A 27,397-nucleotide genomic window follows, 5' to 3' on the forward strand; every position below is an offset into this window, starting at 1 on the left:
AGGAGGAGAGGTGGGAGAAAGAGAGGGAGGAGAGGGGGGAGGAAGAGAGGGAGGAGAGGTGGGAGGAAGAGAGGGAGGGGAGGAGGAGAGGGAGGAAGAGAGGGAAGAAGCATGGGTGGGAGGAGGGAGATAAAGGGAGTATTTGTGGGAGGAGTTTACTGGATCAGCGTTCAAACACTTTTCACACTGAAGAGAAAAAGCAGAAAGAATCCAGCAGCAGCTTTTTTCTCTGCAGATGTTCAGTAAAATCAACTTCCTGTCTTGATTTATTTCTGTTTTTGACAGATTGTTCATCTGAAGCTGAAATCTTGAATTTTAAAAACATATTTTTACTTATAGAGATTTGACATTTAAAAAATGACATTTTTTGCAGTAATGCTGGACATCTTTGGAATCACCATGGCGATGGCCACCAGGGGGAGCGAAGCACGAGTTGTGAGCGGTGAGTTTTCTGAAGCGATAATGAGTCTAATTAGTTCATCAGAATCTGTTCATAACTGATTCATTCTTCCAGACACTGATTTGAGTGGACACGGCGTTTTGGTCTTTTGTTCGAGGACGTCCTCACGGACACGAGACACTGTGAGAGACTTTGTTTTTTGGAGTGTTTAAACTGATCATCAGTGACGAGCTGAACCCGACTCTTCCAGGTCAGACCAGGTTTTTAAGTTTTAACGTGTCCCCAGTCAGTTTCCGTCAGTCCAGAACCAGCGTCTGGGACGAGACCCCAAGTGTTGGTTTGTTCAGAAAGTTGCAGCTCAGTGTCAGCAATCTGTTGCTGTAAACGTTGCTGGACATTTGGAGGCTGACCATATTTTGATCACCGAAAACCAGGACACTCAGCCCGGCAATGACATACTCAAATGATACTCAAAGTTTACTCAAAGATTCTCAAAGATGAAAAACAATGAAAACCAGAGGATTTTCATGACTTTCTAAAAATCCCAGGATGGCCAGGACAGGACATGAAAACAGGACATGTCCTGGGAAAACAGGGCATTTGGACACCCTGGACAGTCGGGTGTTTGGTGGTTGTTTGGGGCTGGTGTCCAGGGTGTCGTAGGACTGCTGTTTACTTCCTGCTGCTTTGAACCTCCTAAGGGATGTGTTACTTTTAAATGTCCCTCCAGTCATTTATATGTAAAACATCATCAATGGTTTTCAGAGGGGCAGGGTGTGTGTGTGTGTGTGTGTGTGTCCGTGTGTCCATTATGTCCAAATATGACAAAGACCACCTGGCAGGACGTCAGACGTTAACGATGAGCATGTTGTGTTCTCAGTGCTGATGCCTCCAGAGGATGATTTCAAACGGGTTCTTTGATGAATTAATCAACGTCTAAACGGTCTTGTGAGGATGCTGCAGGTTTTCTCTCAGCATCTTCAGAAGGAAACGTCGGGTCAGAGGGAGCCAAACGCCAAGGAGCAGAGAGGAAGAGGCTGATGGCCGACAGATATATATGGAGCTCTTTAGTGGATTTAACGGGACTAAAGTGATGATGGTGCAGAAGAGAATCCAGCTAATCACATAAAGTAGCTCCGCCTGCGTGTGAGGCGCTTTCACTCGCTGCAGTAATTCACTGCAGTTCAAAAACCATTATTCAGCTTTAGTCTTCTTATAGACAACGTCACTTCCAAAACCGTCTTCCTGATGATGTCAGCAGACTCGCTTCAGAATGAGGGTTGGGCTTTTTGGATATTCAGCCCGGGCCACAGCGGTTCAATCATTTCCAGATGTCCCTGAACCAAATACGGGTCTTCCTGAGGACCCTCAAGAACTCACTTCATGCAGATACGTTTGAGGAAACCTACAGATTAACAATTTTACATACATCCTAACAGAGCTGCTGGTGTGTGAGTGTGAGCCATAAAATGTAATCCCTCTGCCAGACTATCCAGAGACAGAACTGGACAACCACACAGCTCCCCACCCCATGTCTGAGGTGGACAGCGGAGCCCCTCACCCCGTGTCCGAGGTGGACAGCGGAGCCCCTCACCCCTGTGTCTGAGGTGGACAGCGGAGCCCCTCACCCCCGTGTCTGAGGTGGACAGCGGAGCCCCTCACCCCCGTGTCTGAGGTGGACAGCGGAGCCCCTCACCCCCGTGTCTGAGGTGGACAGCGGAGCCCCTCACCCCCGTGTCTGAGGTGGACAGCGGAGCCCCTCACCCCCATGTCTGATGGTGTTGCCCATTAACTTACATGTCAATAGTTGCAGTATTTTGATGTTGGCAGTTAAATGTCATCATGCAACTAAAATATAAAACCAAGACTACATGGAAAATGATCTGAATCAGAATCCAATTTATTGGCAAGTAAGTTCTCACATACAAGGAATTTGATCTGGTGCTATCGGTGCATAAACAATAAGAACAGGAAAATAAAAAAGTGTTAGAAGTAAGAGAGTCAGATCGGCAATATGATATTCACTGTTAAATAAATATAAATATAACGTAGTGGGATGGGACTGTGCAGAAGCATATGATTGGAGTACAGGCGTACAGTAGCTTTCAGTGTAGGGACGACCAATCTGTACTTTGTGGTAGTGGGGGGAGGCAGGGTAAGTGGGGGTCCCTGGCATTATTTATAAGTCTCGCTGCAGACAGAAGCTGTTTTTGTGTCTTGAGGTTTTAGTCCTGATGGACCTCAGCTGTCTGCCAGAGGGGAGGGTGACAAAAAGTGAAGAGTCTGTGGATACTTGGAGAGAGAACAGAGCTGCTGGTGTGTGAGTGTGAGCCATAAAATGTAATCCCTCTGCCAGACTATCCAGAGACAGAACTGGACAACCACACAGCTCCCCACCCCATGTCTGAGGTGGACATCTTCTAATAGTCACAGCACTTACAGGTAACTCCAGACTGTCTTTGATCATCCTGGAGCTGATCAATGGGTGAGCCTTTGCCATTCTGGTTATTCTTCTATCCATTTTGATGGTTGTTTTCTGTTTTCTTCCACGTGTCTCTGGTTTTTTGTCCATTTTAAAGCATTGGAGATCATTGTAGATGAACAGCCTATAATTTTTTGCAACTGCGTATAGGTTTTCCCCTCTCCAATCAACTTTTTAATCAGACTATGCTGTTCTTCTGAACAATATCTTGAACGTCCCATTTTCCTCAGGCTTTCAAAGACAAAAGCATGTTCAACAGGTGCTGGCTTCATCATTAAATAGGGGACACCTGATTCACACCTGTTTGTTCCACAAAACTGACAAACTCACTGACTGAATGCCACACTACTATTATTGTGAACACCCCCTTTTCTACTTTTTTTTACTAATAGCCCAATTTTATAGCCTTAAGAGGGTGCATATCATTAATGCTTGGTCTTGTTGGATTTGTGAGAATCTACTGAATCTACTGGTACCTTGTTTCCCAGTGGTTGGCTCACTGCGGTATTGTATCACTTCCTGTTCCGGAGCACAGCGGTGTTTTTCTGTATCTGTTAGCTGTTTAATCTGCGCAGTTAGATTTATCTAGTTATCTAGATTACGATTTGTTTCCCAGTGTAATCTTTACGTGCCTTAACTAAAGCACTCCTTCTGCTGAATCACCTCTAAATTATTTACACATTATTCACTTTGTGTGTTTTTAGGAATCCGCTAGCTTAGCGTAGCTACTAGCTCTTAGCCGGTTTAGCATGGCGGCTTCTCCTGTCTCTCCCGCACTTTTCTGCTCTGGGTGTGAAATGTTTAGTTATTCCTCGGCCTCCTTTAGCAGTAACGGTACTTGTAATAAGTGTAGCTTATTCGTAGCTTTGGAGGCCAGGTTGGGCGAATTGGAGACTCGGCTCCGCACCGTGGAAAATTCTACAGCTAGCAAGGCCCCTGTAGTCGGTGCGGACCAAGGTAGCTTAGCCGCCGTTAGTTACCCCCTGGCAGATCCCGAGCAGCCGGGAAAGCAGGCTGACTGGGTGACTGTGAGGAGGAAGCGTAGCCCTAAACAGAAGCCCCGTGTACACCACCAACCCGTTCACATCTCTAACCGTTTTTCCCCACTCAACGACACACCCGCCGAGGATCAAACTCTGGTTATTGGCGACTCTGTTTTGCGAAATGTGAAGTTAGCGACACCAGCAACCATAGTCAATTGTCTTCCGGGGGCCAGAGCAGGCGACATTGAAGGAAATTTGAAACTGCTGGCTAAGGCTAAGCGTAAATTTGGTAAGATTGTAATTCACGTCGGCAGTAAAGACACCCGGTTACGCCAATCGGAGGTCACTAAAATTAACATTAAATCGGTGTGTAACTTTGCAAAAACAATGTCGGACTCTGTAGTTTTCTCTGGGCCCATCCCCAATCAGACCGGGAGTGACATGTTTAGCCGCATGTTCTCCTTGAATTGCTGGCTGTCTGAGTGGTGTCCAAAAAATGAGGTGGGCTTCATAGATAATTGGCAAAGCTTCTGGGGAAAACCTGGTCTTGTTAGGAGAGACGGCATCCATCCCACTTTGGATGAAGCAGCTCTCATTTCTAGAAATCTGGCCAATTTTCTTAAATCCTCCAAACCGTGACTATCCAGGGCTGGGACCAGGAAGCAGAGTTGTAGTCTTACACACCTCTCTGCAGCTTCTCTCCCCCTGCCATCCCCTCATTACCCCATCCCCGTAGAGACGGTGCCTGCTCCCAGACCACCAATAACCAGCAAAAATCTATTTAAGCATAAAAATTCAAAAAGAAAAAATAATATAGCACCTTCAACTGCACCACAGACTAAAACAGTTAAATGTGGTCTATTAAACATTAGGTCTCTCTCTTCTAAGTCCCTGTTGGTAAATGATATAATAATTGATCAACATATTGATTTATTCTGCCTTACAGAAACCTGGTTACAGCAGGATGAATATGTTAGTTTAAATGAGTCAACACCCCCGAGTCACACTAACTGTCAGAATGCTCGTAGCACGGGCCGGGGTGGAGGATTAGCAGCAATCTTCCATTCCAGCTTATTAATTAATCAAAAACCCAGACAGAGCTTTAATTCATTTGAAAGCTTGACTCTTAGTCTTGTCCATCCAAATTGGAAGTCCCAAAAACCAGTTTTATTTGTTATTATCTATCGTCCACCTGGTCGTTACTGTGAGTTTCTATAGTGGGCGATTTTAACATCCACACAGATGCTGAGAATGACAGCCTCAACACTGCATTTAATCTATTATTAGACTCTATTGGTTTTGCTCAAAAAGTAAATGAGTCCACCCACCACTTTAATCATATCTTAGATCTTGTTATGACTTATGGTGTTGGGAAAGTGTAGGAACACGGACCCACAACAGGGGGCGCAAATGAACGGACAATGGAGGAAGTCAAATAACAACACTTTACTGTTGTGAATAAGCACAACAAACACAACAGATTACAACAATAGACAAAGAAGTCAATTCACAAAATGTGTCACGTGGGCAGGCTCGAAGATAAGAGACGTCTGTCCAAAGCAGAACCGGAACCACACGATTTCCTCCGCCACCGAACCCCGGGAATACTGGAGCTGCCAAGTCCCGAACTCCCAGGTGGCCACTGCCTCCGCGTGTCGGATCTGGTACTGCTGGCGAGGAACGAAAACAGTTAAATGTGGGTGCGTTTGCACCCAGCAACCCGTATGGCGGGAAAACCACGTCCACCTCTCGTCGGAAGAATGTCTGCTATTTAACGCACAAAAGTAACAAAGTGTTAATGTCAAAAAGACAACACAGTCGGCTGAGTACTGTACCTCCTAGGTAGAGCGATATCTCGGCAAAGAGGTGGAGATGTCGTCTTGCTGATATACCACTGCTGATCAGATGATTGGTGACAGCTGTCGTAGGCGATAAGTGACAGCTGTCACCCCGGCTGCTCCTGTGAGGCGGCAGCGCCCTCTGGTGCCTGGAGCCCGCACTCCAGACAGGGCGCCCTCTGGTGGTGGTGGGCCAGCAGTACCTCCTCTTCAGCGGCCCACACAACAGGACCCCCCCCCCTCAACGGGCGCCTCCTGGCGCCCGACCAGGCTTGTCCGGGTGGCGGCGGTAGAAATCGGCCAGGAGGGCCGGGTCCAGGATGAAGCTCCTCTTCACCCAGGAGCGTTCTTCGGGTCCGTACCCCTCCCAGTCCACCAAATACTGGAAGCCCCGGCCCATCCTACGGACATCCAAGAGCCGGCGCACAGTCCAAGCCGGCCCGCCATCGATGATCCGGGCAGGAGGCGGCGCCGGACCCGGAGCACAGAGGGGTGAGGTGTGATGCGGCTTTATCCGGAACACATGGAAAACAGGATGGATCCGCAGTGAGGCCGGAAGCTGAAGCCTCACTGCGGCTGGACTGATGACCTTAAGCATTCTGAAGGGACCGATGTAACGGTCCTGTAGTTTAGGGGAGTCCACTTTCAGGGGAATGTCCTTTGTGGACAACCACACCTCCTGCCCTGGCCGATACGCAGGGGCCAGGGTCCGCCGACGGTCTGCATGGACTTTTGTCCTCGTCCGGGCCTTTAGCAAAGCAGAACGGGCGGCATGCCACACCCGACGGCACTTCCGCAGGTGGGCCTGGACCGAGGGCACACCGACCTCTCCCTCAACCACCGGAAACAACGGGGGCTGATACCCCAGACACACCTCAAAAGGGGAGAGGCCGGTGGCTGAAGACACCTGGCTGTTATGGGCATACTCGATCCAGGCCAAATGGGTACTCCAGGCAGGGTGGCCACGATAGCGGACTCCGGGATGATAGGTTCCGGTGGATCCGACAACTCCGTTTTGACTTTGTCTTCATGCACCCGGGACAAGGCATCCGATCTCTGGTTTTTGGTCCCAGGGCGGTAGGTGATCCGGAAGTCAAAACGGCCGAAGAACAGTGACCAGCGGGCTTGCCTGGGGTTCAGCCGCTTGGCGGTCCTGATATACTCCAGGTTCCGGCGGTCAGTGAAAACCGTGCATTGCACGGACGTTCCCTCCAACAGATGTCTCCACTCTTCAAGAGCCTCTTTCACCGCAAGCAGTTCTCGATTGCCGACGTCATAGTTCCGTTCAGCCGGGGTCAACCTGCGTGAAAAGTAGGCACACGGGTGAAGTACCTTATCGGTCTCTCCGCTCTGGGACAGCACGGCTCCTATCCCTGAGTCAGAGGCGTCCACTTCAACCATGAACTGGCGGATAGGGTCGGGCTGCACCAAAACTGGCGCAGTAGAGAACCGTCGTTTCAACTCCTTGAACGCGGCTTCGCACCGATCCAACCAGGTGAAGGGGACTTTTGGAGAGGTCAGGGCTGTCAGGGGGCTAACTACCTGACTGTAGCCCTTAATGAACCTCCTATAGAAATTAGCGAAGCCGAGGAACTGTTGCAGCTTCCTACGGCTTGTTGGTTGGGGCCAATCTCTCACCGCCGCAACCTTGGCCGGATCAGGGGCGACGGAGTTAGAGGAGATGATAAACCCCAGGAAGGACAAAGACGTGCGGTGAAACTCGCACTTCTCGCCCTTCACAAACAGTCGGCTCTCTAACAACCGCTGCAGGACCTGACGTACATGCTGGACATGGGTCTCAGGATCCGGAGAAAGGATGAGAATATCGTCCAGATATACGAAGATGAATCGGTGCAGGAAGTCCCGCAAGACGTCGTTAACCAAGGCTTGGAACGTCGCGGGGGCGTTGGTGAGGCCGAACGGCATGACCAGGTACTCAAAGTGACCTAATGGGGTGTTAAATGCCGTCTTCTATTCGTCTCCCTTCCGGATCCGAACCAGGTGATACGCATTTCTAAGATCCAGCTTAGTAAAGATTTTGGCTCCATGCAGGGGGGTGAACACGGAATCTAACAATGGCAACGGGTATCGGTTGCGAACCGTAATCTCATTCAGCCCCCTGTAATCAATACATGGACGGAGTCCGCCATCTTTCTTGCCCACAAAAAAGAAACCTGCCCCCATCGGGGAGGTGGAGTTCCGGATCAGCCCGGCAGCTAATGAGTCCCGGATGTAGGTCTCCATTGATTCGCGCTCAGGTCGTGAGAGGTTGTACAGCCTGCTGGACGGGAACTCAGCGCCTGGAACCAAATCAATGGCACAATCGTACGGACGGTGCGGGGGAAGGGTGAGTGCCAGATCCTTACTGAAGACGTCAGCAAGATCGTGGTACTCAACCGGCACTGCCGTCAGATTGGGAGGGACTTTGACCTCCTCCTTAGCCTGTGAACCAGGAGGAACCGAGGATCCTAAACACCCCCGATGGCAGGTTTCGCTCCACTGAACCACCACCCCAGACGGCCAATCAATCCGGGGATTGTGCTTCAACATCCATGGGATGCCCAAAATCACGCGGGAGGTAGAAGGAGTTACAAAAAACTCAATCTCCTCCCGGTGGTTTCCAGACACCACCAGAGTTATTGGTTGTGTCTTGTGTGTGAGTAAAGGGAGGAGGGTGCCATCTAGTGCCCGCACCTGCAACGGCGAAGGAAGCGCCACCAGAGGGAGCCCTACCTCCCTTGCCCATCTGCTGTCTAGCAGATTCCCTTCTGACCCCGTGTCCACCAGTGCTCGGGCTTGAAGGGTTAAATCCCCGCTCAGGATTGTGACTGGGAGTCGTGTGGCAATTTGTGTGTGTCTCACTTGAATGTTTTGACCCCCCCTTAGCCCAGTCTCTAAGGGCGAGTGTTGTCGTTTTGGCCGTTTGGGGCAGTTTCTCTGTGTGTGCTCAGTTGAGCTGCAGAGAAAACACTCTCCACGGATCAGCCTCCCCATTTTGGCCCTGTGCGTTTCCCTAACAACGTCAGCAGGGGGAGCTGTTGCCCCACAAAGCGCGGCTGTGGAGCGTGGGGAGGGCGGCCCCTTTTCGAACCCGGAAGGGAGAGGGGTGGCGCGTATCCGGTCACGTCCTTCGCCTCGCTCCCGACGGCGTTCCTCCAACCGATTGTCTAACCGTATAACGAGATCGATAAGCCCATCTAAATCCCGCGGTTCCTCCTTAGCTACCAGCTGCTCCTTCAGAACCAACGACAGTCCGTTTATGAAGGCGGCGCGGAGCGCAACGTTATTCCAGCCGGACCTCGCAGCCGCGATGCGGAAGTTGACTGCATAAGCGGCTGCACTCTCGCGTCCCTGTCTCATTGACAGCAGCACGGTTGAAGCGGTCTCTCCTCTGTTAGGGTGATCAAACACTGTTCTGAACTCCCCCACAAACCCAGTGTATGCTGATAACAACCGTGAGTTCTGTTCCCAGAGCGCCGTAGCCCAGGCGCGTGCTTTACCCCGAAGCAGAGCAATCACATAAGCTATTTTACTAGTATCTGACGCGTACATGACGGGACGTTGTGCGAAGACGAGCGAACACTGCATAAGAAAATTCGCGCACGTCTCCACACAACCTCCGTACGGCTCAGGAGGGCTTATGTATGCTTCAGGGGATGGTGGGAGGGGTTGTTGAACCACCACTGGAACGTTTATATCCTGCACAGGGTCGGCAGGAGGACGAGCTGCAGCAGCGCCCTGAGCGCTTGCCGCCATCTGTGCGGAGAGAGCCTCCACCCTGCGGTTCAGGAGGATGTTTTGCTCAGTCATTTGATCCAACCGAGCCATAAAGGCGGTGAGAATGTGCTGCAGCTCACCAATCACGTCTCCTGCAGACGCCTGCGCTCCCTGCTCTCCCATTGGTCGTTCAACAGCCGGGTGACGCCCCTCGGAGTCCATGATGCTGGCCGAGATATCCTGTTGGGAAAGTGTAGGAACACGGACCCACAACAGGGGGCGCAAATGAACGGACAATGGAGGAAGTCAAATAACAACACTTTACTGTTGTGAATAAGCACAACAAACACAACAGATTACAACAATAGACAAAGAAGTCAATTCACAAAATGTGTCACGTGGGCAGGCTCGAAGATAAGAGACGTCTGTCCAAAGCAGAACCGGAACCACACGATTTCCTCCGCCACCGAACCCCGGGAATACTGGAGCCGCCAAGTCCCGAACTCCCAGGTGGCCACTGCCTCCGCGTGTCGGATCTGGTACTGCTGGCGAGGAACAAAAACAGTTAAATGTGGGTGCGTTTGCACCCAGCAACCCGTATGGCGGGGAAAACCACCTCCACCTCTCGTCGGAAGAATGTCTGCTATTTAACGCACAAAAGTAACAAAGTGTTAATGTCAAAAAGACAACACAGTCGGCTGAGTACTGTACCTCCTAGGTAGAGCGATATCTCGGCAAAGAGGTGGAGATGTCGTCTTGCTGATATACCACTGCTGATCAGATGATTGGTGACAGCTGTCGTAGGCGATAAGTGACAGCTGTCACCCCGGCTGCTCCTGTGAGGCGGCGGCGCCCTCTGGTGCCTGGAGCCCGCACTCCAGACAGGGCGCCCTCTGGTGGTGGTGGGCCAGCAGTACCTCCTCTTCAGCGGCCCACACAACATATGGTATGGAAATAGAAGACTTAACAGTATTCCCTGAAAACTCCCTTCTGTCTGATCATTTCTTAATAACATTTACATTTACTCTGATGGACTACCCAGCAGTGGGGAATAAGTTTCATTACACTAGAAGTCTTTCAGAAAGCGCTGTAACTAGGTTTAAGGATATGATTCCTTCTTTATGTTCTCTAATGCCATATACCAACACAGTGCAGAGTAGCTACCTAAACTCTGTAAGTGAGATAGAGTATCTCATCAATAGTTTTACATCCTCATTGAAGACAACTTTGGATGCTGTAGCTCCTCTAAAAAAGAGAGCTTTAAATCAGAAGTGCCTGACTCCGTGGTATAACTCACAAACTCGTAGCTTAAAGCAGATAACCCGTAAGTTGGAGAGGAAATGGCGTCTCACTAATTTAGAAGATCTTCACTTAGCCTGGAAAAAGAGTCTGTTGCTCTATAAAAAGCCCTCCGTAAAGCTAGGACATCTTTCTACTCATCACTAATTGAAGAAAATAAGAACAACCCCAGGTTTCTTTTCAGCACTGTAGCCAGGCTGACAAAGAGTCAGAGCTCTATTGAGCTGAGTATTCCATTAACTTTAACTAGTAATGACTTCATGACTTTCTTTGCTAACAAAATTTTAACTATTAGAGAAAAAATTACTCATAACCATCCCAAAGACGTATTGTTATCTTTGGCTGCTTTCAGTGATGCCGGTATTTGGTTAGACTCTTTCTCTCCGATTGTTCTGTCTGAGTTATTTTCATTAGTTACTTCATCCAAACCATCAACATGTTTATTAGACCCCATTCCTACCAGGCTGCTCAAGGAAGCCCTACCATTATTAATGCTTCGATCTTAAATATGATCAATCTATCTTTGTTAGTTGGCTATGTACCACAGGCTTTTAAGGTGGCAGTAATTAAACCATTACTTAAAAACCCATCACTTGACCCAGCTATCTTAGCTAATTATAGGCCAATCTCCAACCTTCCTTTTCTCTCAAAAATTCTTGAAAGGGTAGTTGTAAAACAGCTAACTGATCATCTGCAGAGGAATGGTCTATTTGAAGAGTTTCAGTCAGGTTTTAGAATTCATCATAGTACAGAAACAGCATTAGTGAAGGTTACAAATGATCTTCTTACTTGTAGTTCCTAGGGTTTGTAAGAGTAGAATGGGAGGCAGAGCCTTCAGCTTTCAGGCTCCTCTCCTGTGGAACCAGCTCCCAATTCAGATCAGGGAGACAGACACCCTCTCTACTTTTAAGATTAGGCTTAAAACTTTCCTTTTTGCTAAAGCTTATAGTTAGGGCTGGATCAGGTGACCCTGAACCATCCCTTAGTTATGCTTCTATAGACGTAGACTGCTGGGGGGTTCCCATGATGCACTGTTTCTTTCTCTTTTTGCTCTGTATGCACCACTCTGCTTTTAATCATTAGTCATTGATCTCTGCTCCCCTCCACAGCATGTCTTTTTCCTGGTTCTCTCCCTCAGCCCCAACCAGTCCCAGCAGAAGACTGCCCCTCCCTGAGCCTGGTTCTGCTGGAGGTTTCTTCCTGTTAAAAGGGAGTTTTTCCTTCCCACTGTAGCCAAGTGTTTGCTCACAGGGGGTCGTTTTGACCGTTGGGGTTTTACATAATTATTGTATGGCCTTGCCTTACAATATAAAGCGCCTTGGGGCAACTGTTTGTTGTGATTTGGCGCTATATAAAAAAATTGATTGATTGATTGATGTAACAATAAGAAATACGAGGTCTGTGAGAAAAGTATCCAACCTTTTTATTTTTTTCAAAAACTATATGGATTTGAATCATGTGCGCTTGCATCAGACAAGCTTTGTTGTGTGTTGGGGGGTGTGGCTGCATATTTTGGTGTTCTTTTCTTTTCTTTGCTCTTCAGGTGGCATGGAAACTGATTTGTCTGTGGAGAAGGTGCTGGCTGAAGAGTCCTCACCCTCATCAACATCATGTGTAGCACCTGTGAATGGTGCTCACATGCAACCTTAAAGACTTTCAGCTGAAGCAGATAATTGGATGGCGTTCTGCATTTAAGTCATGTGTGATTCAAGCAGAACTGCCGGGAACTCGACCTTGTGATGTTCGTTTGTGAGACGCTGAGGACCGCGCCTGGGTTTGACACATCGAGCCGTGAAGCAAGGAAGGGTGAGGACACATGCTGTCAGCACACATTAAAGGTAATTAAGTGTTTGATTAATTGTTGATAGTAACTTGGTGTTTTATTACACAGTATACTTGAATTGTGATGAGAATTGTGCAGCTTGCTTCTCACTGCTGTGGCGTGCGGATAAGTGATCCTCCACCTGTTGTGAGAAGCTGCTCATTTGCATAAAGTTAAAAAAGATACCGACCTGAATGTGTTGCTGATAGTGTGTGTCTTTTGAAAGATATTGTTGTAACTGCTGACTTACCTCACCTCTTCTTTGCTTCACAGAGAGTCGGTTTGTCGTGTCCACCTGGGGGGTGTTTGGCGGTGGTAGTGAGTCCAGGAGCGCCGGGCTTTGATCCTTGCGGGCGCTGGAGAGCGTGCCAACAGTCACTCCACCAGAGGGATGCTGTTTTTGTTTTTACACCTTTTATGCACAGTGGGTGTAATAAATATATTGTTTTTGGAACCGCTTTTCTGGTTATTTGTAGCGCTGGGTTCCATCTGACGCAGGTCCGCTCCTCAACCCGCGTCGACACATAACAAGCTTGAACCTTTGTGCGCATGTGTGAGTTTTTTTACGCCTGTCAGTTACGTCATTCGCCTGTGGGCAGGCTTTGAGTGAGCACTGGTCCACGCCCCTCGTCGGATTTTTATTGTTTAGGAATGGCGGAGCGAAACTCAGCCACATGGGGTGTGCAGCCAGTACATTCTGAGTGCCGGTCCCAAGCCCGGATAAATGAGGAGGGTTGCGTCAGGAAGGGCATCCGGCGTAAAACAGTGGGAGAAGAAGAAAACTAGAAGGGTGGAAATGAGAGTGGGGACTTTGAATTGTTGGTAGTATGACTGGTAAAGGGAGAGAGCTGGCTGATATGATGGAGAGGAGAAAGGTAGACATATTGTGTGTGCAAGAGACCAAGTGGAAGGGAAGTAAGAGCAGGAGCATCGGCGGTGGGTACAAGTTGTTGTACCATGGTGAGGACAGGAAGAGAAATGGTGTTGGGGTCATTTTAAAGGAAGAGTATGTTAAAGTGTGTTGGAGGTTAAGCGAGTGTCTGACAGGGTGATGAGTGTGAAGTTGGAAATTGAAGGGGTGATGATGAATATCATCAGTGCATATGCCCCACAGGTAGGTTGTGAGATGAAGGAGAAAGAAGATTTCTGGAGTGTGTTAGATGAGGTGGTGGAGAGTGTGCCCAAGCATGAAAGAGTGGTGATAGGAGCAGACTTCAATGGGCATGTTGGTGAAGTGAACAGAGGTGATGAGGAAGTAATGGGTAGATTATGGTATCAAGGATAGGAATGGGGAAGGACAGATGGTAGTTGATTTTGCAAAAGGATGGAAATGGCTGTGCTGAATACCTACTTTAAGAAAAGGGAGGAGCACAGGGTAACATATAAGAGTGGAGGTAGGTGCACACAGGTGGACTACATTCTTTATAGGAGATGCAAGCTAAAAGAAATCACAGACTGTAAGGTGGTAGCAGGAGAGAGTGTCACTAGACAGCATAGGATGGTTGTTTGTAGGATGACTTTAGAGGTAAAGAAGAAGAAGAGAGTGAGAGCTCAACAAAGGATCAGATGGTGGAAGCTGAAGGAGGAAGACTGTTGTGTGAAATTTAGCGAGCAGAAGCACTAGTTGGAGGGGAAGCAATTTTGGACAACTGGAAAAGTACTGCAGATGTGGTGAGGGAGACAGCTAGGGCAGTACTGGGTATGACATCTGGACAGTGGAAGGAAGACAGGGAGACTTGGTGGTGGAATGAAGAGGTCCAGGAAAGCATAAGGAGAAAGAGGTTGGCGAAAAAGTTTTGGGATAGTCGGAGAGATGAAGAAAGTAGACAGGAGTACAAGGTGATGCGGCGTAAGGTGAGAAGAGAAGTGGCAAAAGCAAAGGAAAAGGCATATTGCAAGCTGTACAAGAAGTTGAATAGTAAGGAAGGAGAAAAGGACTTGTACCGATTGGCCAGACAAAGGGACAGAGCTGGAAAGGATGTGCTGCAGGTTAGGGTGGTAAAAGATGCACATGGTAATGTGCTGACAAGTGAGGAGTGTGTGCTGAGAAGGTGGAGGGAATATTTTGAAGAGTTGATGAATAAAGAAAATGAGCGAGAGAAAAGGCTGGATGATGTGGTGAGAGTAAATCAGGAAGTAAAAGAGATTAGCAAGGAAGAAGTGAGGGCTGCTATGAAGAGCATGAAGAGTGGAAAGGCAGTCGGTCCAGATGACATTCCAATGGAGGCATGGAAATGTCTAGGAGAGATGGCAGTAGAGTTATTAACCAGATTGTTGAATAAAATCTTGGAAAGTGAGAGGATGCCTGAGGAGGGGAGACGAAGTGTGCTGGTTCCTATTTTCAAGAACAAGGGTGATGTGCAGAGCTGCAGTAACTACAGAGGCATAAAGCTGATCAGCCACAGCATGAAGTTATGGGAAAGAGCAGTAGAAGCTAGGCTTAGAAAACAGGTGAAGATCTGTGAGTAGCAATATGGTTTCATGCCGAGAAAGAGCACTACAGATGCAATGTTTGCTCTGAGAATACTGTTGGAAAAGTACAGAGAAGGACAGAAAGAGTTACATTGTGTGTTTGTGGACTTAGAAAAAGCTTATGATAGCGTGCCAAGAGAAGAGTTGTGGCATTGTATGAGGAAGTCTGGAGTGGCAGAGAAGTATGTTAGGGTAGTGCAGGACATGTACAAGAATAGTGTGACAGCAGTGAGATGTGCAGTCGGAATGACAGACTCATTCAAGGTGGAGGTGGGATTACACCAAGGATCAGCTCTGAGTCCTTTCTTGTTTGCAGTGGTGATGGACAGGTTGACAGATGAGATCAGACAGGAGTCCCCATGGACTATGATGTTTGCAGATGACATTGTGATCTGTAGTGAGAGTAGAGAGCAAGTTGAGTCTAGTCTGGAGAAGTGGAGATATGCTTTGGAGAGAAGGGTAATGGAAGTCAGTAGAAGCAAGACTGAGTACATGTGTGTGAATGAGAGGGAGCCCAGTGGAATAGTACAGTTACAAGGAGTAGAAGTGGTGAAAGTAGATGAGTTTAAATATTTGGGGTCAACTGTTCAAAGTAATGGAGAGTGTGGTAGAGAGGTGAAGAAGAGAGTGCAGGCAGGGTGGAGTGGGTGGAGAAAGGTGGCAGGAGTGATTTGTGACCGAAGAATATCAGCAAGAGTGAAGGGGAAAGTTTACAAAACAGTAGTGAGACCAGCTATGTTGTATGGTTTAGAGACAGTGGCACTAACAAAAAGACAGGAGGCAGAGCTGGAGGTGGCACAGCTGAAGATGTTGAGATTCTCTTTGGGAGTGACAAGAATGGACAAGATTAGGAATGAACATATCAGAGGGACAGCTCAGGTGGGACGGTTTGGAGACAAAGTCAGAGAGGCGAGATTGAGATGGTTTGGACATGTGCAGAGGAGGGACCCAGGGTATATAGGGAGAAAGATGCTGAGGATGGAGACCAAAGAGGAGGTTCATGGATGTGCTGAGAGAGGACATGCAGGTGGTTGGTGAGACAGAGGAAGATACAGAGGACAGGGTGAGATGGAAACGATTGATCTGCTGTGGCGACCCCTAACGGGAACAGCCGAAAGACAAAGAAGAAGAAGAAGGAATGGCGGAGCGACTGCCGCTTTGTTCCATGAAAATTTTTTCAGAAACTCTGCCAGACAGCCAGATGGAAAGCATTTGGAAGATTCAGATGGCTTTCGGTGAAGATTCTATCGGTATCACATGGATTAAGGACCATTAAAACCGGATTAAAAATGTCCCACGGCGGCAGAGGGCGCACCGCGCCCCGAGCGGCCATCGACAGGCTGGAACGAGCAGATCACTTCCAAATTTAAGGCTCTGTTGATGCAGGACGTCGTGTGACGAGCAGAGAAGTTTCAGAAGAGGTCGGGATCAGCACTTTATCGGCACATTCCACTGTTAAAGGAGATTTTGTAATGAAAGACGTGTGGACGGATTCGCGCGTCGCGACGCAGCCGCTCATAACGCCGGACAAACAACACCTCCGTGTTGGAAGTGTCACAGGACAAGTTGGAACATGCCCAGCTGTTAAACAATTTCTCGGATACTCACTCGACTGAAAAGCCACCGAAAGCCGTCTGAATCTTACGAATGGTTTCCAACATGGAGGTGTTGTTTGTCCCGCGCCATGAGCGGCTGCGTCGTGACGCGCGAATCCGTCCGCATGTCTTTCATTACAAAATCTCCTTTAACAGTGGAATGTGCCGATAAAGTGCTGATCCCGACTTCTTCTGAAACTTCTCTGCTAGTCACACGACGTCCTGCATCAACCTTAAATTTGGAAGTGATCTGCTTGTTCCAGCCTGTCGATGGCCGCTCGGGGCGTGGTGCGCCCTCCGCCGCCGTGGGCTGTTTTTAATCCAGTTTTAATGGTCCTTAATCCGTGTGATACCGATAGAATTTTCACCAAAAGCCACCTGAATCTTCCAAATGAAAAAAGTTTCATGGAATAAAGCGGCAGTCGCTCCGCCATTCCTAAACAATAAAAATCCGACGAGGGGGGGTGGACCAGTGCTCACTCAAAGCCTGCCCACAGGCGAATGACGCAACCGACAGGTGTGAAAAAACTCACGCATGCGCACGAAAGTTCAAGCTTGTCTGATGCAAGCGCACATGATTCAAATCCATATAGTTTTTGAAAAAAATAAAAGGTCGGATAGTTTTCTCAAAGACCTTGTATACTCAAAACCTGGATTCATCTTTTTAGTCACATAGCACTATTATTCTGAACACTACTGTATGAGATCACAGCCTCTGCATACTCATCCAGACTCTTGGTGGCACTCTTGAACACGTCCCAGTCCATTTATTTCAAACATGCCTAAAGATTCTCCACATCTGACAATCAGTTCTACCAGTAACCCAGGAAGCAAGGATTAAGCTCAAGGATTAAATTCAGGACTTTAATCCTGAAATGATGAACATCTATCATAATAATGAAGAATTTTAAAGGTTAGTCTCTGAGTCAAGGTCTTTGGCTGAGGTTCCCCTCAGGGGTCTGCAGGGCCTCACATCCTGTCAGTGTACTCTGAGCAGCAGAAATGTGAATTAGAAGACACAGTTTGAAACACACGTGCACGTTTTTGATTGGTGTTGAGTTAAAGACAATGGTGAAGATTTCAGAGCACTGCTGAAGCACAGGTCTCCTTTCTAGAACTTTCACTGACACAAACATCTCCACAATTTTATGGCCCAGTCACACAGCACTTAACGAAGGGCAACAAAGCCCAAACAAAACAAGAAATCTGGACTTTGGTTGTCATCTAAACGATCACCCAGCTTTGTTTCTGCGCTGGCACTTTGTCAGGATGTTTAAACTGTTGAAAATTTTATCGAAGGGTAATGAAAACCTCAGTTCGTCAGTATTTTGTTTTACTGTCGTTCTTGCCTTTTTAAAATCATTTGCTTAGTTTTTGTAACGTTAGAGTTTAGTTTGACTTTGTTCGACCAGATGAATGTTTTCACACAGTACAGAAGCCGGTTTGTGAGAGGCTGCTGCTGTGTTCATGTACCGTCAGAAATTACTGGGCAAACTCAGCCTGTTTGCTTGGATTTTTTGTAATGGGGGGGTTCAGCCCCAATGGGCTCAGGCACCTTATATAGGCCAGAATTAATCTTTTGTGTGGATACAATTTATTATTTTGCCACAAGCACCTGCTGAATTTGAAACAACAAAGTTGTGTAATTTCCGACAGTACTTGAATGCAACGTCAGCAGCTGCTCCTGTGTATACTTATTATTTTTTATTAAATATAACAATATGACTGTAGGAATGGCAATCCAGCCCTTATGTACGTGTGGCAACAGGTAGATGATTCAGATGATTATATAAGAGCTGTTCTGAAGGCAGAATTCATGTTGTGGATCAGCTGCAGCCGGTAGAAATAACCGCACATGGGGAGTCAGTGCGCGTTCACATGGACTGATTTACTGTTCTGATAGTCAGTCATCTTTACACATATTTATTCCCTTTTGATAGTTTTCTGTTATAATATATCTATCTATCTATCTATCTATCTATATATATATATATATATATAGATAGATATAGATATAGATATATATATGGCTTAGTCAGAGTTGTCAAGTAACGAAGTACAAATACTTCGTTACTGTACTTAAGTACAGTTTTTAGGTATCTATACTTTACTCCATTACTTATTTTTCTGCCTACTTCTGACTTCTACTCATTACATTTTCACACAAGTATCTGTACTTTCTATTCCTTACATTTTTAAAACAAACAGCCTCGTTACTCTTGGTTTCAGTTTAATGTTTATATATATATATTTCACGTCATGTGCGCCTGTAATCAACTTTTCTGCAGCGCGGCTTTGCTTGAACCGTGAACCCGATCGAAGCAGTGGTTCACAGATTGAAGCAATGCTTCGACCTGTTGCTTCGTTTATTCTTTCTTTCTTTCGCTTAATTTTCCCCCGCTAAAACCCTAAAGAGCATACTTCTGTGAGTATTATTTACCTTTTCTATGTTAAACCGACCTGTTATGGTCTTCTGAAACAGTTGATAGATGTATTTTATAACTTAAAAACGGGAGCGACGCTAACGCGTTAGCATGTCTATGGCATTTTCAGTGTTAAAACTTAGCATTAAGCAGCTCTCTTCACGTTCGGGTGCATTTGTTTTCAAATTGTAATATTTCTTAAATTTAATTTTGTTTATATATTAATAATCTAATGATTATTATATACAATTTTAGAGAAAGAGGCAAAAAGAACCTGAATAGTAACACAACAGAAAATAATATAAAAGCAACTAACAATGAACATAAATAAATACATACATACAGAACTAAATAAGTGTTTCCTGTGAACACCTAGTGACTCTCACACCTCCACTTCATCCGTGTCTTATTTAATGACAGTTTGTTTCAGTCAAAGCATATTTTCAGTTTGTTAATTCTTCAGTGATTTCCTCCAGAACTATCTGACAAACTAGAAAACTGCTGCATCCTAGTAAGAGCAGAATGCTACTGGAATGAATCTGAATAAGGAAAGTTGTGGGGTTTTTTTTCCTTCACTAAATGGATGCTGCACTCACTCCAGTTTATTGTCTGGAATAGTCCCAGATTGCATTTCAGAGCTTCTAGAATTGAAACATTTTCGTGCAGGTGGTGTTGGGGGGTAATTTTAACTGCTCCAGCTGTGGCTCCAGGCGCGTTTAATTTAAAGTGTCGCCATCAACGTTAGCTTCGGTTTTGTCCCTTTTGCGCTCTTGCTTCGCAGGCTGTTTGGTGATAAAGCTCATTCGTCCACCTTTTCTCAACAAATTGTGACTTTTTTTTACTTTTTTCTCTTTGTTCAGGAATCTTCGTGTGACCGGGCCATTAAACTGACATTAAGTGATTCATGTACACAGGAGCTCACTGACTCACTGAGTCCACAGAGGTGAACCTCAGAACCTTTTTGCAAAATATATTGTTGAGGAGGCGGCACAGGGAGAAGGTGATGGGTTCGATTCCCACCTGTGTCCTTTCTGTGTGGAGTTTGCGTGTTTGTGTAGGCTCGCTCCGGGTGCTCCGACTTTCTCCCACATCCAAAGACATGCAGGTTAGGTGGACTTGAAATCGTCCGTCGGTGTGAATGTGTTGTCTGTTTTTCAATTTCAATTTATTTTTCAATTATATAGTGCCAAATCACAACAGAGTTACCTCAGAGTGCTTCACACAGGTAAGGTCTAACCTTACCAACCCCCAGAGCACAGTGGTAAGGAAAAACTCCCTCTGAGGAAGAAACCTCAAGCGCACCAGACTCAAAGGGTGACCCTCTGCTGGGGCCATGATAGAGGCACAAATTACAGAACAATTCACAGAACAATTCACGGAACGAATAATACAGAACTGCTATTGCGCACAGGACAGGAGGATCGCCAACATGAATACAAACTCCCATCTCTGGATGAGCTGCACCTTAAACAGAGAAAAAAACAATCAGGCATCAGAAAGACAAAAAAATACTGTATAATTTGCCAGCATTAATCAACAAGAAAAACAGAAGAAGTACTAAGGTGATCACCGGCTACTAACCTAACTTCACTAAAGACCCGATTTAGGTAAAGTTGAGGCCACAGCCGCAGACTTCTTATTCACCTTAGGGAACAAAGTAGTCCTGCACCCTGAGCACGTAAGCCCGGTCCAGTACGTAAGGTTTAATTAGGTCAGCTAGATAGGGAGGTGCCAGTCCATGAATAATTTTATTGGTTGTAGCAGAACCTTAAATTGATCTCACTGGGACAGGAAGCCAGTGAAGAGACGCCAAAATGGGTGTAATGTGGTCAAACTTTCTGCTTCGTGTCAAAAGACTGGCTGCAGCATTTTGAACCAATTGGAGACCCTAATGCTGGACTGCGGTAAACCAGAAAATAGAACATTGCAGTAGTCCAATCTAGAAGAGATAAATGCATGGATCAGGGTCTCAGCATCAGCCATAGACAGGATGGACGAATCTTCGCTATATTTCGCAGGTGGAAGAAAGTAGTCCTAGTATATTTCTAATGTGGAGGCCAAAGGACAACGAAGGATCAAAAATCACCCCAAGGTTCCTCACTTTGTCAGTCTGATGTAGGACACACGAGCCGAGGCTGAGTGTTAACTGGTCAAATTGATGCCGATGTTCCACTGGACCAAGAACCATCCTTCAGTCTTATCAGAGTTTAAAAGTAGGAAGTTTCTAGACATCCAGCTTCTCACTGCTGCAAGACAATCTTCTAAGGATTTTATAGTGAACGAGATTACCAGCAGTTATCAACATGTATAACTGAGTATCATCTGCATACAGTGAAAGGTAATCCCAAAATGCTGCAATATGTGCCCAAGGGGTGCTATATAAAGGGAGAAAAGCAGGGGGCCTCAGACAGACCCCTGTGGAACCCCAAATTTCATGTCACTAAGGTTAGAGGTAGTGTTACTGTACAAAACACAGAATGACTGGTCAAGTATGACGTCAGCCATGCAAGGGCACTCCCAGTAATCCCAAATGATTTTCCAGCCTATCAAGTAGAATATGATGATCCACTGTATCAAAGCAGCACTGAGATCTAACAGCAACAGAACCGTAGTGGTGTCCGAATCCATTGTAAGCAGAAGATCATTCACCACTTTAGTGAGAGCCGTCTCTGTAGAATGATATTTTCTAAAGCAGACTGCAGTGGCTCAAAGAGATTATTCTCAGTAAGACTGTCTACGAGCTGCTGTGAAACCACTTTTTCCAGAATTTTAGGAGCAAAATGATAGATTTGATATCGGCCGATAGTTTGTCAATACCTAGGGTCAAGATTAGGTTTCTTAAAAGTAATGGTTTAATCACTGCAGATTTGAAAACATTTAGGAACAGATCCAGAAGTTAAAGAAAGATTAATAACATTTCCAGCACAGTCGGCCCAAGAGTGGACTCACAGGTCCTTAAACCAGTTTTGTTGGTATAGAATCAAATAAAACAGGTGTGCTTTTTGTTCCCATTACGAGTTTTGTCAGCACGCTAGTGAGATACTATCAAATTCTGTAAATCTAGGTAATACCTCAGTAATTGGTGCCCCCTCAATAAGCAGGGTGTAGTGGCTGGGTTAAGGCATGCATGGGATATGTTTAACCTGATGTCTTCTATTTTCTCCCAAGTAATCCAGGAAATCTTGTGCTGTAAAAGGAGAGCGAACTACAGGTGGTTGTCCATGCATACGTGTTGCCACCGTGTAGAACAAGAACTTTGAGTTATGCTTGTTTTTGTTGATCAATCAGAGTAGTAAGTTCACTTTGTAGCCAGTAGCATGCTTATAGTCTAAGATAGCGTCATGCCACCCAAGGTGAAATACTTCTAATTTTGAACGATGCCATTTCCATTCTAGACCTCTTGCTTCATGCTTGAGGTCACGCAGATAATCATTGAACCAAGGTGACTGTGATTTGGGGGAGCGTGGTTTTAACACAAGTGGTGCAATCATGTCGAGTGTAGTTTTGAGCACCGAGTTAAACTATCCACAAGTCTGTCTACTGACTGGGTATTGTCAAATGTGAAGCTAAGACATCGGGCAGTCTAGCTTCGAGTTCAGTCTGAGTTAATATATAAGGTTGTTGTTCCACTAAACACGGCAGCGAAACTGTAACTTAATAAGTGAGTGATCAGACACCACTGATGTAAGAGGCATGATGTCAATATTCGTGACAGCAATACCACGTGTGAGAACAACATCCAGGGTATTTCCACTAATGTTGCGTCGAATCCAGAATGCATTGCCGAAATCCTAATGCATCCACAATTCAAATCAAATCAATTTATTTATATAGCGCCAAATCACAACAAACAGTTGCCCCAAGGCGCTTTATATTGTAAGGCAAGGCCATACAATAATGATGTAAAACCCCAACGGTCAAAAACAACCCCCTGTGAGCAAGCACTTGGCGACAGTGGGAAGGAAAAACTCCCTTTTAACAGGAAGAAACCTCCAGCAGAACCAGGCTCAGGGAGGGGCAGTCTTCTGCTGGGACTGGTTGGGGCTGAGGGAGAGAACCAGGAAAAAGACATGCTGTGGAAGAGAGCAGAGATCAATCACTAATGATTAAATGCAGGTGGTGCATACAGAGCAAAAAGAGAAAGAAACACTCAGTGCATCATGGGAACCCCCCAGCAGTCTAAGTCTATAGCAGCATAACTAAGGGATGGTTCAGGGTCACCTGATCCAGCCCTAACTATAAGCTTTAGCAAAAAGGAAAGTTTTTAAGCCTAATCTTAAAAGTAGAGAGGGTGTCTGTCTGCCTGATCTGAATTGGGAGCTGGTTTCCACCAGGAGAGGAGCCTGAAAGCTGAAGGCTCTGCCTCCCATTCTACTCTTACAACCCTAGGAACTACAAGTAAGCCTGCAGTCTGAGAGCGAAGCGCTCTATTGGGGTGATATGGTACTATGAGGTCCCTAAGATAAGATGGGACTGATTATTCAAAACCTTATAAGTAAGAAGAAGAATTTTAAATTCTATTCTAGAATAACAGGAAGCCAATGAAGAGAGGCCAATATGGGTGAGATATGCTCTCTCCTTCTAGTCCCTGTCAGTACTCTAGCTGCAGCATTTTGAATTAACTGAAGGCTTTTCAGGGAACTTTTAGGACAACTTGATAATAATGAATTACAATAGTCCAGCCTAGAGGAAATAAATGCATGAATTAGTTTTTCAGCATCACTCTGAGACAAGACCTTTCTAATTTTAGAGAATTGCGCAAATGCAAAAAAGCAGTTCTACATATTTGTTTAATATGCGCTTTGAATGACATATCCTGATCAAAATGACTCCAAGATTTCTCACAGTATTACTAGAGGTCAGGGTAATGCCATCCAGAGTAAGGATCTGGTTAGACACCATGTTTCTAAGATTTGTGGGGCCAAGTACAATAACTTCAGTTTTATCTGAGTTTAAAAGCAGGAAATTAGAGGTCATCCATGTCTTTATGTCTGTAAGACAATCCTGCAGTTTAGCCAATTGGTGTGTGTCCTCTGGCTTCATGGAAAAAGCTGGGTATCATCTGCGTAACAATGAAAATTTAAGCAATGCCGTCTAATAATACTGCCTAAGGGAAGCATGTATAAAGTGAATAAAATTGGTCCTAGCACAGAACCTTGTGGAACTCCATAATTAACCTTAGTCTGTGAAGACGATTCCCCATTTACATGAACAAATTGTAATCATTAGATAAATATGATTCAAACCACCACAGCGCAGTGCCTTTAATACCTATGGCATGCTCTAATCTCTGTAATAAATTTTATGGTCAACAGTATCAAAGCAGCACTGAGGTCTAACATAACAAGCACAGAGATGAGTCCACTGTCTGAGGCCATAAGAAGACCATTTGTAACCTTCACTAATGCTGTTTCTGTACTATGATGAATTCTAAAACCTGACCGAAACTCTTCAAATAGACCATTCCTCTGCAGATGATCAGTTAGCTGTTTTACAACTACCCTTTCAAGAATTTTTGAGAGAAAAGGAAGGTTGGAGATTGGCCTATAATTAGCTAAGATAGCTGGGTCAAGTGATGGCTTTTTAAGTAATGGTTTAATTACTGCCACCTTAAAAGCCTGTGGTACATAGCCAACTAATAAAGATAGATTGATCATATTTAAGATGGAAGCATTAAATAATGGTAGGGCTTCCTTGAGCAGCCTGGTAGGAATGGGGTCTAATAGACATGTTGATGGTTTGGATGAAGTAACTAATGAAAATAACTCAGACAGAACAATCGGAGAGAAAGAGTCTAACCAAATATCGGGATCACTGAAAGCAGCCAAGGATAACGATACGTCTTTGGGATGGTTATGAGTAATTTTTTCTCTAATAGTTAAAATTTTATTAGCAAAGAAAGTCATGAAGTCATTACTAGTTAAGTTAAAGGAATATTCGGCTCAATAGAGCTCTGACTCTTTGTCAGCCTGGCTACAGTGCTGAAAAGAAACCTGGGGTTGTTCTTATTTTCTTCAATTAGTGATGAGTAGTAAGATGTCCTAGCTTTACGGAGGGCTTTTTTATAGAGCAACAGACTCTTTTTCCAGGCTAAGTGAAGATCTTCTAAGATCAGAGTAAATGTAAATGTTATTAAGAAATGATCAGACAGAAGGGAGTTTTCAGGGAATACTGTTAAGTCTTCAATTTCCATACCATAAGTCAGAACAAGATCTAAGATAGATTAAAGTGGTGGGTGGACTCATTACATTTGAGCAAAGCCAATTGAGTCTAATAATAGATTAAATGCAGTGTTGAGGCTGTCTTCTCAGCATCTGGTGGATGTTAAAATCACCCACTATAATGATCTTATCTGAGCTAAACACTAAGTCAGACAAAAGGTCTGAAAATTCACAGAGAAACTCACAGTAACGACCAGGAGGACGATAGATAATAACAAATAAAACTGGTTTTTGGGACTTCCAATTTGGATGGACAAGACTAAGAGACAAGCTTTCAAATGAATTAAAGCTCTGTCTGGGTTTTTGATTAATTAATAAGCTGGAATGGAAGATTGCTGCTAATCCTCTGCCTCAGCCCGTGCTACGAGCATTCTGGCAGTTAGTGTGACTCAGGGGTTTTGACTCATTTAAACTAACATATTCATCCTGCTGTAACCAGGTTTCTGTAAGGCAGAATAAATCAATATGTTGATCAATTATTATATCATTTACTAACAGGGACTTAGAAGAGAGAGACCTAATGTTTAATAGACCACATTAACTGTTTTAGTCTGTGGTGCAGTTGAAGGTGCTATTATTTTTTCTTTTTGAATTTTTATGCTTAAATAGATTTTTGCTGGTTATTGGTGGTCTGTGAGCAGGCACCGTCTCTACGGGGATGGGGTAATGAGGGGATGGCAGGGGGAGAGAAGCTGCAGAGGTGTGTAAGACTACAACTCTGCTTCCTGGTCCCAACCCTGGATAGTCACGGTTTGGAGGATTTAAGAAAATTGGGCAGATTTCTAGAAATGAGAGCTGCTCCATCCAAAGTGGGATGGATGCCGTCTCTCCTAACAAGACCAGGTTTTCCCCAGAAGTTTTGCCAATTATCTATGAAGCCCACCTCAATTTTTGGACACCACTCAGACAGCCAGCAATTCAAGGAGAAGATGCGGCTAAACATGTCACTCCCGGTCCGATTGAGGAGGGGCCCGAGAAAACTACAGAGTCCAACATTGTTTTTGCAAAGTTACACACTGATTCAATGTTAATTTTAGTGACCTCCGATTGGCGTAACCGGGTGTCTTACTGCCGACGTGAATTACAATCTTACCAAATTTACGGATAGCCTTAGCCAGCAGTTTCAAATTTCCTTCAATGTCGCCTGCTCTGGCCCCCAGAAGACAATTGACTATGGTTGCTGGTGTCGCTAACTTCACATTTCTCAAAACAGAGTCGCCAATAACCAGAGTTTGATTCTTGGCGGGTGTGTCGTCGAGTGGGGAAAAACGGTTAGAAATGTGAACGGGTTGGCGGTGTACACGGGGCTTCTGTTTAGAACTACGCTTCTTCTCACAGTCCCCAGTCGGCCTGCTTTCCCGGCTGCTCGGGATCTGCCGGGAGGGAAACTAACGGCGGCTAAGCTACCTTGGTCCGCACCAACTACGGGCCTGGCTAGCTGTAGAATTTTCCAAGGTGCGGAGCCGAGTCTCCAGTTCACCCAGCCTGGCCTCCAAAGCTACGAATAAGCTACACTTATTACAAGTACCATTACTGCTAAAGGAGGCTGAGGAATAACTAAACATTTCACACCCAGAGCAGAAAAGTGCGGGAGAGACAGGAGAAGCCGCCATGCTAAATCGGCTAAGATCTAGTAGCTGCGCTAAGCTAGCGGATTCCTAAAAACACACAAAGTGAATAATGTGTAAATAATTTAGAGGTGATTCAGCAGAGGGAGTGCTTTAGTTAAGGCACGTGAAGATTACACTGTGAAAAACATCATTATCTAGTTAACTAGATCAATCTAACTGCGAGGATTAAACAGCTAACAGATACAGCAAAACACCGCTGTGCTCCGGAACATTAAGTGATTCAATACCGCAGTGAGAGCCAACCACCAGTCCATAAATGATTTCCAGAGGGGATCAGAAGGCTTATTTATATGAATGTTAAAGTCACCAATGATCAGAATGTTATCTACACTAGTTGACAAGTTAGAGATGAATGCACCAAATTCATCTAAGAATTCAGAATATGGGCCAGGATGCCTATGTACAATGACAAAGTAATATGATGATTTTTATTCTTCTGACCTTGGCAATGTATAATATCCTGAGCAGAGCAGAGAATCAGATGCTCAAACGAGTGATATTTTTGTTTGTGGCC

The 27,397-nt window shown here is 45.6% G+C and overlaps 1 protein-coding gene across 1 annotated transcript in view; it reads left to right on the forward strand.

Annotated features, from left to right (window-relative positions):
• Window positions 1–278: 278 nt before the first annotated feature.
• The window catches only part of LOC117518801 (chondrolectin-like), a 29,212-nt gene continuing 2,093 nt past the window's right edge, over window positions 279–27,397 (forward strand). The window contains exon 1 of the mRNA XM_034180038.1: window positions 279–442. Coding sequence (XP_034035929.1) covers window positions 358–442 — 85 coding nt within the window. The 5' untranslated portion in view covers window positions 279–357. The remainder of the gene's footprint in view (window positions 443–27,397) is intronic.

Source organism: Thalassophryne amazonica, chromosome 1 (genome assembly GCF_902500255.1).
Source record: "Thalassophryne amazonica chromosome 1, fThaAma1.1, whole genome shotgun sequence".
Lineage (NCBI taxonomy): Eukaryota > Metazoa > Chordata > Actinopteri > Batrachoidiformes > Batrachoididae > Thalassophryne > Thalassophryne amazonica.